The sequence below is a fragment of the Labeo rohita genome, chromosome 4 (assembly GCF_022985175.1).
Source record: "Labeo rohita strain BAU-BD-2019 chromosome 4, IGBB_LRoh.1.0, whole genome shotgun sequence".
NCBI lineage: Eukaryota > Metazoa > Chordata > Actinopteri > Cypriniformes > Cyprinidae > Labeo > Labeo rohita.
Window position 1 is genome coordinate 18,527,920 of NC_066872.1, and position 14,671 is coordinate 18,542,590.

The window sequence follows — 14,671 nt, forward strand, 5'->3', positions numbered from 1 at the left end:
GAGCCAAAGCAGATGATGACAGACATCAAATTATAAAAGACCAATCAGTGCTGTCAGGAGCTTCAGCATTTCCTGACATTATTCATTCAGCAGATGCTCCCAGTCAGCCGCCGTGAGGAGAAACAGCACAAATCATTGAGCAGAGAGTCTTCAAAGAAATGAGATCAGTTTAAGAGCTATAACTATACATACACAATAAATGATTCATTTTGAGTAATTAGTCCATTATTATAAACCTTTCTGTTGGCTGAAACACACACACACACACACACACACACACACGTTATCTTTCTAAAAGGCAGTTTTAGATTTAGAAACAGCTACAAGCTTTATAACAGCATTTAAACTATTTCAGAGACTTACATTCCTATAAGTCAAACCCATGAACTCCTCATCAGAATGAATCTTGAGCACCCAATAGACCTTGAGCATTGCACGTAGAAAGCACACAACCTGAAGAAGGTGTATCCTCTGCTGGTCCGATGTCAGCATTTCTTTGGAGTATTCAGCCAGTAAGTCAGTGGAATAGTCTTGGTGGCGGTACATTCCTTGGGCTGTGTTGCCTATTATCTCGAGGAGGCATTAGCAAAGGCCACAGAAGGTAAAGTATGTCACGTATTGTGTGAGGAAGGGGCGAACAAAGACGAAGGTCAAAGATAAAATCTTCATTATATTCCACAAGTAAATCCAAAACAGGTAAATCCATGGCAGGAGGGTAAAATCACGCATACATTGACATTCACATTGATGAGACCAGACGTCCAACACTGAACTCAATACAACTTATAAAGACAGGCAATAACGATGAACATAATTAAGGCACAGGTGATACAAGGTTAACTAATGATGATGAAACGAGGACAGGAAACAGGAACAACCAAATATGGGCACAAGAGGGAGAAACCAACATAAACAGTTCACAGGGGTGTGACATATCCACCGGGGAGGGGGGGGGTGTGCACCTTGGAGGCTGGCGCAGGGCAGACACAGGGCGGAGAGAAGGAAGGCCTCCAGGGCAAATCAGGGACCTCAGGGAGCCATGGTGGGTCAGGGAGCTTGGGGGCCATGGCAGAGCAGACAGTCTGGGAAGCCATGAAGGATCAGGTGGTTCAGGCAGCCATGGCGGAGCAGGCAGTTCAAGCAGATGCCCCCCCAAAATTTTCTTGGGGGAAATTAGGCCCGGGAGAGTTCGGGAGGAGCGGGCCCGGGAGGGTGCTCTGGAGGGCGCTCGGGAGGAGAGAGCACTGGACGGCTGGACAGGACTAGTGGAGACGTAGGAGCTGAAGGAGGGCTGGACGGGACCAGCTGAGACATAGGAGAGAGGATAGGGGCAGCAAACTCCAGGGGGAGTGCCATGTCCATAATGTCCTCAATGTACATATGGCTGGCCATATGAGAGGCCGGCGGGCTTGAGCACGCCGCGACCGGGAGTTCCAAGCTAAGGAAGCTGACGTAGCTTTGGAGGACGTGGCGTCGTTTGGGGCTGGGCAGGCGGACTGAGCCGTTGTGGGGTATGTGGGGGTTCTCGGCGAGGAGTGAGCCGGCATGACACGGCGTGTTCCAGAGGGGGCTGGACGACGAGACTTATAATCTTCCCTTATTTCTTCGACTTCAAAATTAGAACCATTTGAATACGAGATTAATCAGTTAGATCAGGGGATACTCACACACGGGAAGATCGCAACGGATAGTCTCGTTGTCCAGCCCCAGCTGAAAACAGGCACCTTGAACAGCATCATGCCAGCTCAGCTGGTTGGCAAGCCTGAGGAACACATACCGCTCCAACCTCCGACCGCCTTGCCGACCCCAAAGCGCTTCCTCAGCCGTCATTTTGGTCAGTCCTGTCTTCTGTCACATATCGTGTGAGGAAGGGGCAAATGAAGATGAAGGTCAAAGATAAAATCTTTATTTTATTCCACGAGTAAATCCACAACAGGTAAATCCACAGCAGGAGGGTAAAAACCACGCATACATTGACGTTCACATTGACTAGACCAGATGACCAACACTAAACTCAATACAATTTATAAAGACAGGTGATAACGACGAACATAATTAAGGCACAGGTACAAGGTTAACTAATGATGATGAAATGAGGACAGGAAACAGGAACAACCAAACATGGGCACAAGAGGGAGAACCCAACATAAACAGTCCACAGGACTGTTAAACTATTTAGGGACATCCATGGGGGTGACTAGAAGTGACTTGTGAGGATGGGCTGTTTCCTCCAGCTTTGTGAACGTGATGTGGAAGGAGATGTGGAGACTGAGTATCCAAGGAGGATTTGGCTAGAGCCACACTTGTCACCATCACAAACTACAGTGGTTCAATCACAGACATGTGCATTTAATGAGAACATTGTAAAAGTGGTGTTTGATGGGAATTTTCTGTGAGTGAGCACATTGTTATTGTAAGGCTAGCTTATGCTTTGTACTACTAGAGCAAAGGTCAACTCCAAGCCCTGCTCCTCTGGCATCCCTGGTCCTTTGCTGGTTTATGCTGGTTATGTTGCTGGTCAAGGACCAGTATAAACCAGCAAAGGACCAGCTTAAACCAGCACCAAAGCATACCTAACCAGCATCCCAGCATCAAAACATACCTACCAGCATATGCTGTTTTTTTCACCAGGGATGAGGGCTATTTTTCTGCAGGTGGTGGAATATGGGAATTACCAAATCTGATCTGCTAAGCAGACTTATTTCATGGCTTTCAAAAGGAAAACAAAATGCAAAACAGACAAAAGTTGTCATTAGATATCAGACCATGCCCATAACTATGCCAGTCAAACCTTTTTTAATACCAAAAATATTATAGTCACTATAGTATCTTGAAATAATGAGTTACACAATCAGGTCAGGAATAACCACATGGCAATATTAGATTTAGCAGTTGCCACAAGTATCAGAACAGCATTTAATTTTTTTCAGACTTACACTGATGTAAGTCAAAACCATCCACTAGCAAAATCAACAACTCATATGGAAACAACAGTGTTCATAATGTTGATTTATTATCTGATGATTTTAGAGTTTGACCACATTTTCAGTGTTTATGCTTTAATTGGCTTTGGCTAATTGGCTTCTCTGTTTAGCGTGCAGAGGAGAAGGGAGAAAAGAACCTAAAGGAGAAAGAAAGAGCTGGATTGTCTTCAGCAGTCTGGGTTCAGGATGTTAACTTTCAAGTGGTCCATCATAATATTACTATCTTGAGCAGTCAATAGACCTTGAGTGTTGCATGTAGAAAAAACACAACCTGCAGAAGGCAGTGTCAGCATGCTTGCATTTGTCTTTGGAGTATTCAACCAGTAATCTTGATATAGTGTGTTATACAATCAGATCAGAATAAGGCACATACTGTAGCAATATTAGATTTAGCAATTACTCCAAAATGATACTCTCAATACTCCAAAATTTTGGTCCTAATTTCCCATTCACTTCATGTCGTGTCTATACGAACTTCTTAACTGAGCTCCCACACATTTTTCTTTATTTATTTTTTATTTTGTAGATAATTACGGGTCATAATTCGAAACATAAACCATACGATACGTCCACCCTGACATGGACATATATATTACTGTTAAATACATTTTCATTGCAATAGTAAGATGCAAATTATATTACTTATTGGAATTAAATTATTTTTAAGAATTTTTATTATAGTGTATTTTTAAAATACTTTATTTTGAATGAACTGTTATTATAATAATCCATGTACTCAACATTAACTTATTTTGAATTAGTTGTATTATAATAATGTATTTGAATAAAATTATTTGTAATGACTTTTATTAAGCATGAATTCTGTAGTCATGTATTACTTCAGTAAATGTTTATAAAACGAGGGAAAATTAATCAAAAAGTAATGCTTAGTAATATAATTTTAAACCTACACAAATAAGATGACTGTTATCAGCTCTTTAGCGTGCGATTAATATCATTACAAGAGGAGCAACTATCAAAACTGCACCAAAGAGAAAAACTACTTTTGCACGATCCACATGTTCAGTTAAAGGTTCACTCTTCTGGAAGAACCGGCAGAAACACAAATCGGTGCCTATGCCTCCACGTATGGGACCATTTTAAAAACTGACTCAACAAAACAGGGAACTGATTGACATTTGAACTTTGAAAATGATTTGTGTGTGTTCTGCTTTATTAATATTTTTCTTTTTTGTTAACTGTAGAGAAAGTTGTCAGGCACAGCCAGGGGAACAGCAAAGTGGGTGACTTCTGTTGGAAATGAGACATGCCAAATTCAGTGTCCTGACTGCTCAGGAAAGGGCAGGACTGGACATTATGGCCTGATTAACAGGTACCGGCCGGCGGCCGTGACTCCACCAGTGCTGCTGTACGTGGACTCTGACTGCTGTGTAGAGAAGGGGCAGAGCAAGATACAGGTCAGGTTTGGAGGATGGAGGACCTCAGTATCAGACTAGACATCTAGTGCTCCATGTGTCAGCTGGCAGTGGGGTGCATCACTGATGCTCATCCTCTCTACCTAGTCTTCATGTCATGGTGATGCTGCACCTGCAGAAGGAAGCGGATAAAAATAAAATGTTTTATAGTTCACAGATCAGTGACTTGTCTTCAAAAATTATTCTGTAAACGTGGGTGAAATCATCATTGTTGTCATTATTATTATTATTATTATTATTATTATTATTAAGAAAAATAAATATAAAACATAAATATAAGACATCCCATATAATGCAAACAAACCAAAAAAAAAAAAAAAAAAAAAAAAAAAACTTGATAAAGTGTTAAAAGTGAAATAAGTACATGTATGTGAATGCATACATTTTATGCACTTTTTGCATTTTCCAGTAAAAATATCAAATCAAATCTCACAGATATTAATTAACCTGAGACACAAACTCACAAACATCAGTGTGTATTTAACAAATGTATTTTTTTTTTGCTAGTAATTAATTTAAATGTCTGAAACATTATTTTTATGTGGCTGAAAACACTGAATCGTTGTGATATAGGCTAAAAGCACTGAGCGCGTGTATTTGGCTCAGCGCCAAACAAGACGCAAAAGCACGTTGGAATTTAGCAGTTTAAGTTTAAATACACCTGTGATTGTCAGCATGGAATGGTTAAAATCAACAAGTTTTGGGGGGTTGGAGTGGGTCAAATAGAATCTGAGGTGGTACAAATCAGAACATCAAACATGAGACGTCCGCCCGACGTGCAGATCATGTCTATATTGCGTCGGTCGGTCCAGGACCATATTTGTACGTCTACAGGACCTGCAAATCCAGTACGGTATCTGGACGTCGGACTGCGACGTCCCTTGGACGTAGATATGCAGTTCAAAATTTGAACGTTTATGAAGGGGTTTTCCTGGACGTCTGTAGAACGTGCAGAACAGGTTCAGGAAATCGACTTAAGAACTTTTTATACAAATAAACATGACAAAGTTCTGATTTAAAAAAAAAAAAGTAAATATCACGTGTATTTTTTATAAAACATGTAATATTTATATGTATAAAAACATCATGACAGTACCAGTGTCAGACCCTTTGGACTGTTTTGTGTGTGTTTTCCCAGCGTTGCCCTTATTTGGTCTCCCTGTTCTGTTTCTTATTTTTTAGGTCACTGTTTGATTGTTCACCTGTCACCTCTTGATTGGTTGTTTCTATGTATATAAGTTTGGTTATGTTCCTGTTCAGATGGTCGGTTCTTAATGTCTTTTTACGTTGTGTTCGCTGGTTCCCTATTGTTTCCTGTTGGTTCCTATTTCCCTGTGGATTATATTAATAAACTTTATGCATCGGACCTCCTCGCTCCACCTCGTCATTCCCCATACACAACATCGTGACAACCATAATGCGGCCATTTAATTATTTAATTATTATTTATTTATTTTATGTGTAATATTTTTTACTGGGACATTGACAGAAACAACCACTTACATCTATGTGTGATTAAGTGATTAGTTAAAGTTTAAGTTAAATAGATTTAAAGAGATAAATAGATTTAAATATAATAGATAAATAGATTTAAATATTTAATAATACATAATATTAATATTATTATTTATTGTGTATTTTAATAATAATAATAGATTTAATAAATAGATTTAAATTTAATTTAATAAATAGATCTCTACTTAAACGTGCGCTCGCGCGAGGGGCACTAATGTAGTGACGTAAACGTGATGGTGCAAGCAGCCGCGAAGACGGAAGATATTAATTCAGTGTATTACCAAAGACTGAACATATAACCACCGCGATAGATCCTTTGTGTAATTAATTTAATTCTACGTTAAGGACACTTTATAAAACCTACAGAGGATGGGACCCAACCTGACCAATGAACAGCCTTCACGACGCAACGCAGCAATTTGTAAATTTAAACAGTAACGTCTCTAACGGTCATCTGAGAGACGGACGGGTGTTAAGCCGAAGGTAAGCAATATAAATGTACCTTTATTTATCGTTTTGTCAATCTAATGTTAAATTTCACTTTAGATGTATTTTGTTCTGTGTTATGACGTTTTCAAATTCAACGTTTTGTAATTTTTATATCTTTCTGTTGGTTAATTTGCACGGAAAGTGGTCAGTGAAGTTACAGTCTGAGGTAAATTTATGTTGATCCCGTTTTAATAGTCTAAATTAGTCACTAAAACACGTAACTTCACAATAATGTACGATTTTCAAAAGTTTATCTTGTGTTAAGTGTGTGTTCTTGTAGTAAAATAGACTTTCACTAAATTCACTAAAGACTAAATATCAGTCTGTCAGTATTTTCTGATCATATGTTTACCAAAGAGGTCATAATGAGCATTGTGAAGCTATATTTGTAGTTATAATGATCTTTTATATTTCAATTTTGTTTTCAGGGCAATTCATAAAGACAGAGAAAGATGAGAGATGTTTTGTCAACCTGGACAGAAGTTTCACCTGCCACACCAGACTCTCTGCTGAATATGGAGACCTGTCCACTAGCAAATGGGTTTTTGGAGCCAGGGACCTCTTGCAGGGAAGAAGATTTTCCAAGGACATAATTATAACAGTGTTTATGGATAAAGTTAATGTAGATAGGAGTATAATGAACATAATATGATTGTTTTATTGGTGCAAATGGTCCCCATTTTATATGAACTGTTTAATAATACAGCACAATATAGGCCTAATTTACCATATTTTCCAGACAGTTACACCAGGTCAGGAAAAAAACACGCATAAGTTGCACTGGTGTATAAGACACATTTTACTGTTACTTTCAGAAATAATATAAATACTGATAAATAAAACAAATGTTAATAAACTTAACAAACATTATAAACAATGTAAACATGTAATTTACTTTTCCTCATTCCAAATCATTTAAATTAATTGGCATTCAGAACATATACAATATATATATACACTAGTCAACATTTGAAGTGGATCAAAAAAGTTCATCAAAGTTGTTCTGAAACAAGAAGGGGTATTGTTCAAAATTCATGTTTAACATGTAAGTCTGCTATTAATCAATGCTGTCATCAATGGAATTTCATGCCTTATTACTTTTTATGGTGCCCAGACATGAATGTTTGCCATTAGGTACCAACTGACCTGTCACAGGTGTTTGTAATTGGGAGCTGCTCATCATTTAAGGCTCTGAAAACTTCACTTGAAGTCAGAAAACATTGAAAATGCCACATTTAGTGTGATTGCAGGATTCTGACCTTAACAGGGCTATTGGGATGCTGCAAGGAGGCATGACTAAGCGTGAAGTTGCAGATGCAGTGGGGACATCTCAAAGTGTCATTTCCAGAGCCTGGAACAGGTTCAGAAGGTTTGGTACTGTGAGTAGGAAGCATGGTGGAGGCAGACAACGGGTCACAACACCAAATCAAGACCGATACTTGACCCTGCATGCCCGTAGAAATCATTTCATGACTGCTGTCAGCCTGCAAAATGACCTTCAGGATGCAACAGGGGTGTGAGTGTCCACTTAGACTGTGAGAAGACGACTTCATTAAGTTGGCTTGAGAGCCAGAAGACCAGCTGTGAGGGTGCCTCTTTCCAGAGCACACAAACTATCACGTCTGCAGTGGGCCAGAGAACACCGCAGGTGGACATTGAATCAGTGGGGTACAGTGCTTTTCACAGATGAGTCCCGGTTCTGTGTGAACTTCCTAGATAGGCGTAGGTGGGTCTGGCGTCGTCCTGGGGAGAGAAATTTGCTGCAAAATGTTATACAAAATCCGCCATGACCGTATCGGCGGATCATCAGTCATGGTTTGAGGAGGCATCTTCATGGGTGGAAGGACAGAGCTTGTCATTACTGAAAAAGGCAGCCTGACAGGCCAAAGGTATAGGAATGAAATCCTGAGACCAGTTGTGTAGCCATATGCTGGTGCAATGTGGCCAGATTTCGTGCTTATGGATGACAACGCTGGTGCACATCAAGCAAGACTGATGACTGAATTCTTGGAGGAGGAGGGCATCTCAAGAATGGCCTTGAATCCCATTGAACACATTTGGGAGCAGCTACAGTCAAGACTGCAAGCACGCCACGTCCCTCCAGGAACCCATGTGGAGTTGTGAACAGCGTTGCTGGAGGAATGGCAAGCCATTCCTCAACAGAATATCCAAAACCTCATCTCAAGCATGCATAGGCGATGTGAGGCTGTGATCACATCTGTGATGGCTGTGATGTCAGAGGTGGTAACAGTGATTACTGACTGGCTGTCTCGGCACATTACGTTTGTTGTTTCTTGTTCATGACTTGTTTGTTGCATTTGTTAAACCATTCAATTCATGTTTGTTTTACAGTATGAACTTTTTGATCTGCTGTAATTGTGCAATAAAATCTTTTTTTTTTCTTTCTTTCCTGTTTTGCGTTCGATCTCTGACACTCCACACAGAGTGACTACAGTACAGTACAGTACAGTACAGTATCCAGTGCATCACCATTATGACCATTGTGCTGGCTCCTTAAGGCACTCCAAAGGCACCGCACTGCAGGAAATAATGTTTAAGAGGCATTTCTGGTCCATTGTGACTTCAGGTGAATCACAAAAGTACTGAACAACCAACAGTTTTTTTGATGCACTCTTGTCTTCATGAGTGTGTGACAAGCCTCTTCACACCTTGTGACAAACATTCATGTCTGGGCACCATAAAAAGTAATAAGGCATAAAATTCCATTGATGACAGCATTGATTAATAGCAGATTTACATGTTAAACATGAATTTTGAACAATACCCCTTCTTGTTTCAGAACAACTTTGACGAACTTTTTTGATCCACTTCAAATGTTGACTACTGTATATATATATATATAAAATAAACAAATTATAGTGCCATTCGTTACAAGCAATATTTATTTTAAATTAAGCCTATAACAAACTTATTTAATATGATACTGAAACTGCTAAACTATTTTTATTGTGTAAAGAAGGTTTTAAACTTCTCTTGTGTCTGAATACATACTTAAAACAGCATTCTACGTTTTTTCCCCCCCAGTTCAGCTCCAACAGGTGAACATAATGTATGTTTTGTATGTTATTTGTTACAGTTGTTATCCACAGAAAATACGTCCACAATGACCAGATCTTAACTAAATTTTAACCTTCTAGAGACGTCCTGTGAACCTCAATATTGGACGTCCAGAAGACATCATAAAAGGACGTTGTAAAAACTTTCATTCTGGCTCTTCAGGGGACGTCATTTCAACGTCCAACAAAGACATTGAAATGACGTCGTTTGGACATATTTTTGCTCATTCGATACAAGCAATATTTATTTTAAATTAAGCCTATTACAAACTTATTTAATATGATACTGAAACTGCTAAACTATCTTTATTATGTAAAGAAGGTTGTGAACTTGTGTCCGAATACCTACTTACAACAGCATTCTATAGTATATCAAATTATTTTGCGGACCCCTTGGCTTTGGGTCGTTCACGGACCCCAGTTTGAAAACTCCTGCACTAGCATATTGTGTCCTTTTTGATTATTGTGCATGCAGATATTATTTGGGTACATGAACACTTGACTATTGCATGAATGAAGAATATACCATCTTTAAGAATTTTATGTTAATTGCAGTTAATTAATTAGATTGTTTTTTTTTTTACCCCCAGCTCAGCTCCAACAGGTGAACATAATGCATGTTTTGTATGTTATTTGTTACAGTTGTTATCCACTGTACAATGAGTTAAGTTTTCGTTTTCATGTTTTTTTTACACTGTGTCTGTAAGTTGATTTACAAGTACAAATAAAAATTATAATAAAATAAACATGATTTTTACTTGAATGCAGAGTGTATATATTATGTCTAGAAACAGTATAAAGGAAGTAAATATAAAACAATTTTACTCACCGTCTTCTGTATAATCGACGTGTAAATTTCCATGGAAATTTTACGGTTTGTGGGCGGGCACGCTGTTCGCAACGTAGAACGTGGGTGGACATTATGCAAATGTGTTACTTCGTGACGTATGGCCGTAACAGAAAAAGATTCGAATTCCTTACGACTCGTTCAGGCAAATGTGAGCCAACTCTTTGTTTTTGATAGACAATAACTTTATTTATCATGCACTGTCGGCTTCACAACTTTGCATATATTCACATACAGCTACATGACACACTACATGAAAGATCATATTTGAAAAGGCATAATAGGAGCACTTTAAGGAATAATACCCTTTAAAATCCAATATGGGTTTATTTTTATTTATTTGTCTTTAATTTAATGAACTCTGTCTGAGTTGCAAGGTGTCTAATGATAAAGTCCAAGCATGGCCGACTGGATTTTTCAAATGTTGTTATGGAAATGGCAGATGAGGGACGAAACAGGTTCGGAAGAATGTCCTCCGCATGTCCACAAGCGAACGTTACAAAGCGGACCAAATCCGGACGTCCTCAAACGTTCGGCAGTGAACATTACAAACCGGACCAAATACCAACATCCTAAGAACGTCCGCCAGTGAATGTTACAAAGCGGACGTACTGCGGACCTAAACGGACGCTTGCAACATCCGAGGGACTTCCCCTGTTTGTTGGGTTCTCGGGTCTGCACGGGTTCGGGTCCCACTTTCAAATTAAATACAGGTCCCGGTCGGTTCCTTGCAACAAATTTACGGGTCTCTTCAGGTTCGGGTATGAATTTTTGGACCCGTGAAGACCTCTACTATCAGACTGTCATTTAGAGTTTCATGCCAGAACTTTGTATTTGTGATTTCTGTGTTCTTGGTCACTTCCTCTGTTCTCATGGGTCACTTCTCATCTGACACTTGACTAGTAAGTTACTGTTAATAAATATCATAGCTTTTTATCTTTCAATGCCGTCCGACTATTCTCAGTACTTGCATGGGCCCATGGAAAGAATCATGAACATGAAGCCAACTGTATGTTCACAAACTTCTCTCCCACATTATATTATATAGGTTCATTGTCAGGGGGTGGTGTTCAGAGCCGGACAGTAACGGAGTACATTTACTTGAGTACAGTACTTCAGTACAATTTTGAGGGATCTGTACTTCACTCAAGTATCGTTTTTGGGGAGTACTCATGACTTTACTCAGGGATTTGAGAGGCAAGAGACTCTTTACTCCGCTACATTTCCATCCATAAGCGTGAGTACCCGTTACTTCTTCTAAAAAAAGGAAAAAAGAAAAATCTCAGAAACCCTCAATTTGTTGTTTGCCTCTCAAACGCGATTGGATTGTGCAGGCGCCACTGATTGGGACAGCCTATCAGCAATCACCTTCATCTTTCCGCCAAAGTCAACTCCATGGTCAGATAATGATTTAGATAAGAGACGAAACCATGGACGAAACAATGGATGAAGACGCAGCAGGTCCATCCCGGGAATGTGCCAACCCGTGGCCCCACCTCGCCAGACTATTTCAATTTTCTGAACAAGTTAATGATAGTTTTCGCTTCAGGTGTTTGCTGTGTTTACCAAAACAGAACTTCATCACCGCCTACAAAAATTCATCCTCCAACTTGCGGAAGCATGTCAAGGTACGTACATTGAAATAAACTTCCTTACATTTCTAAGCTAGTTTCTAGCTACAGAAAAGTGCACTAAATGATTGGCTAGCTGCGATAATGCAGCTTTTTACATTCTCAGTTATGTTACGTTTGGGTAGTCGAAGCCACATGCACCCACCAATTTGCCAGCTGTATCTAGCCACTCAGATGGCTAAATTTGGCCTAACAATAATTAACATAAGCCAAGGCAAGCTAATCGTGTAACACAGATAATCAACTGAAGTCTTTTCAGATTCATGTTTTGAAATGCCCCTGACAAATAGAGAGAGCATACAATGTATCTTTTCTAGTCTGAGCTCGAGTACGAAACATCTTTTTTACCATACAAAAAATGTAAAAGCCTAATAAGTTCAGTCGTAGGCTATGCTAGTTGCAAGCAGGGCATTTCAGCTCATTATTTCACCAGAGCGAATAACTAGAGCTAGCCCCTATAGGGGCTATTTGGCTTATTTTATTTTATTTTTTTAAATAACAGTTCAGCTGGCCTAGACAGGATTACAATAGTGTTTGTTGAACTGTAAGGCTTAAATGCCTATTCAAGTGGGGGAACGCTCTTGAGTGTACTTATACCTGTCTTGTTATACCATAAAAAATTGCTGTAGCCTACAATTGTATTTAAATACATGAGAGATATGCTACCCACAGTCTTGTATTTGCCTGACCTAATATTGCAGCACTTGTTAGAATGTCAGAAGCACCTAAATACTTTGCTGGTTCGCGTAAATTAAGGTTAGTTGCACCAGTAAATTTAAAAAGTTAGTCTGGAGCCATTGGAAAATTATGAACAACCAGCACTTCATAATTAATAATACTGCTTATTATTATTATTATTATTATTATTATTGTTTTCTAATATTTATTAGTTTATTATAGTGTATACTGAAATTATACTGTGTTTTACAGAGAAGGCATGAGACACATCTGGAGGAATACTGTCAACTGACTTCAACAGCCTGCAAGAGGCCATCAGAAGGTGGAACAGGCTTCAAGGCGAAGCAACTGAAGCTGCTGGAGGCCAAGCAGGTGTCTCAGAAGACGGTTGATCGGGCTATCCTCCGCTTCATCGTTCAAGGTCTCCAGTCCTTCTTCCTGGTTGAGACACCATCCTTCCAAGACCTTATTGTAGAATTACAACCGAGTAGTGCTGTCATGTCCCGCACAACTGTGCGGGGCAAGATTGATTCAGCTACATCTAAAATGAAAGAACGTCTCAAGAACGAAATGAAAAAGGTACCATACATTGCCACCACTACTGATTGTTGGACGGCCAGGAGAAGGAGCTTTATAGGTGTAACAGCCCACTGGCTCGATCCTTGCAGTTTTGAACGTCGTTCAGCTGCCCTTGCTTGCCGTCAACTAAGGGGCTCTCACACATTTGATGCCTTGGCAGCTGTTTTGACCGACATTCATGCAGAGTATGAAATAAGTCTAAAGGTTGTTAGAACTACAACAGACAACGGGTCGAATTTCGTCAAAACGTTCCGTGTCTTTGGTCAGCAGGACGAAAATAACAATGAAGAGTTAGTTGCAGAAGACACAATCGAAGAAGAATTAGGAGAAGATTGTGATGCATCTGATAGTGAAGAGGAGGTGGAATTCATGGATGTGGAAGCCATTCTGGAGGAAGATGATGGGCTTCAGTATCAGCTGCCGAAACATCATCGGTGTGCATGTCACTTACTAAATTTAGTTTCCACAGTCGATGTTGATCGGGCTAATAAGACAGAAGCTTACAAGAAATTGTCCAGATCAGCCTTTTCTAAGTGTCAGGCACTCTGGAATAAAGCATCAAGGTCTCCTCAAAATGCAGAGCTTGTAGAGGAACACTGTAAGCTTCACTTGGTACAGCCTAATTCAACTCGATGGAACTCCTCTTTCATGGCCGTGGAACGTGTGGTCAGAATCATTAGAGACCAAGGAGAGGGGTCTGTGAGAACGGTCTGTGCTGCACTCAATGTTCCAATGTAAGTAGCTTATGTTAATGTATAATTGTGTTCTTATTTTGTCAGAGTAATGCTTACCACATTATCTGCTGTAGGTACACAAACAAATAAATAAATGTCCAGCATTGCACAGTGGTTCTGTATACATTTTTTTGAAATATGTGTTTGTTTATTTTCTTCTGTTTTTATTAGGTACAGTCCGGCTGACATAGCCTTTTTAGGGGAATATGTCATCACCATGAGTCCAGTTGCAAAGTCTTTGAACATACTACAAGGAGAAGTCAACATTCAGATGGGCTGGCTGCTCCCGACAATCACCACCCTCACAACCAAGCTTAAAAAGTCCAGACCATCACTCAGATTTTGCAAGCCACTTGTTGATGCTCTTCTTGAAGGTTTGAGGAAGCGGTTTGAGAGCATGATGTCAGAGCCAGACCTAATTGCAGCAGCCATTCTCATTCCAAGGTTCAAAACCTCTTGGACCAGCAATGACACAGTCCTACAGCTTGGTAAGGAAGTTTTTTTTTTTTGTTTTGTTTGTCTTTGTTTTTGTTTGCTTGTTTTTTTCAAAAAACTTTACATCCAACAATGATTCTATGCAGTTGTTTACTTACAGAGTAATAATAACAAAAATATGTGTTTGTTGGTGTGATTCTGTGTTTCTAATCAAGGCCTTAGTTACATCAAGGAACATCTGCCAGAACACGATGAAGGTCTTCGGT

The 14,671-nt window shown here is 39.5% G+C and overlaps 1 protein-coding gene across 1 annotated transcript; it reads left to right on the plus strand.

Annotated features, from left to right (window-relative positions):
- Positions 1–11,593: 11,593 nt before the first annotated feature.
- On the plus strand, positions 11,594–14,363 carry LOC127164521 (uncharacterized). Its single transcript, XM_051108498.1, has 4 exons — positions 11,594–11,976; positions 12,910–13,970; positions 14,142–14,291; positions 14,345–14,363. The coding sequence occupies exons 1-4, from the start codon at positions 11,779–11,781 to the stop codon at positions 14,361–14,363; spliced, it is 1,428 nt and encodes a 475-aa protein (XP_050964455.1). The 5' UTR covers positions 11,594–11,778.
- The last annotated feature ends 308 nt before the right edge of the window (positions 14,364–14,671 follow it).

Coding starts and splice junctions, on each gene's coding strand:
- LOC127164521 (XM_051108498.1), top strand. CDS start 11,779: ATGGACGAAACAATGGATGAAGACGCAGCAGGTCCATCCCGGGAATGT. Junction 11,977..12,909: donor ACTTGCGGAAGCATGTCAAG/GTACGTACATTG, acceptor TGTGTTTTACAG/AGAAGGCATGAGACACATCT. Junction 13,971..14,141: donor GCTGCACTCAATGTTCCAAT/GTAAGTAGCTTA, acceptor TGTTTTTATTAG/GTACAGTCCGGCTGACATAG.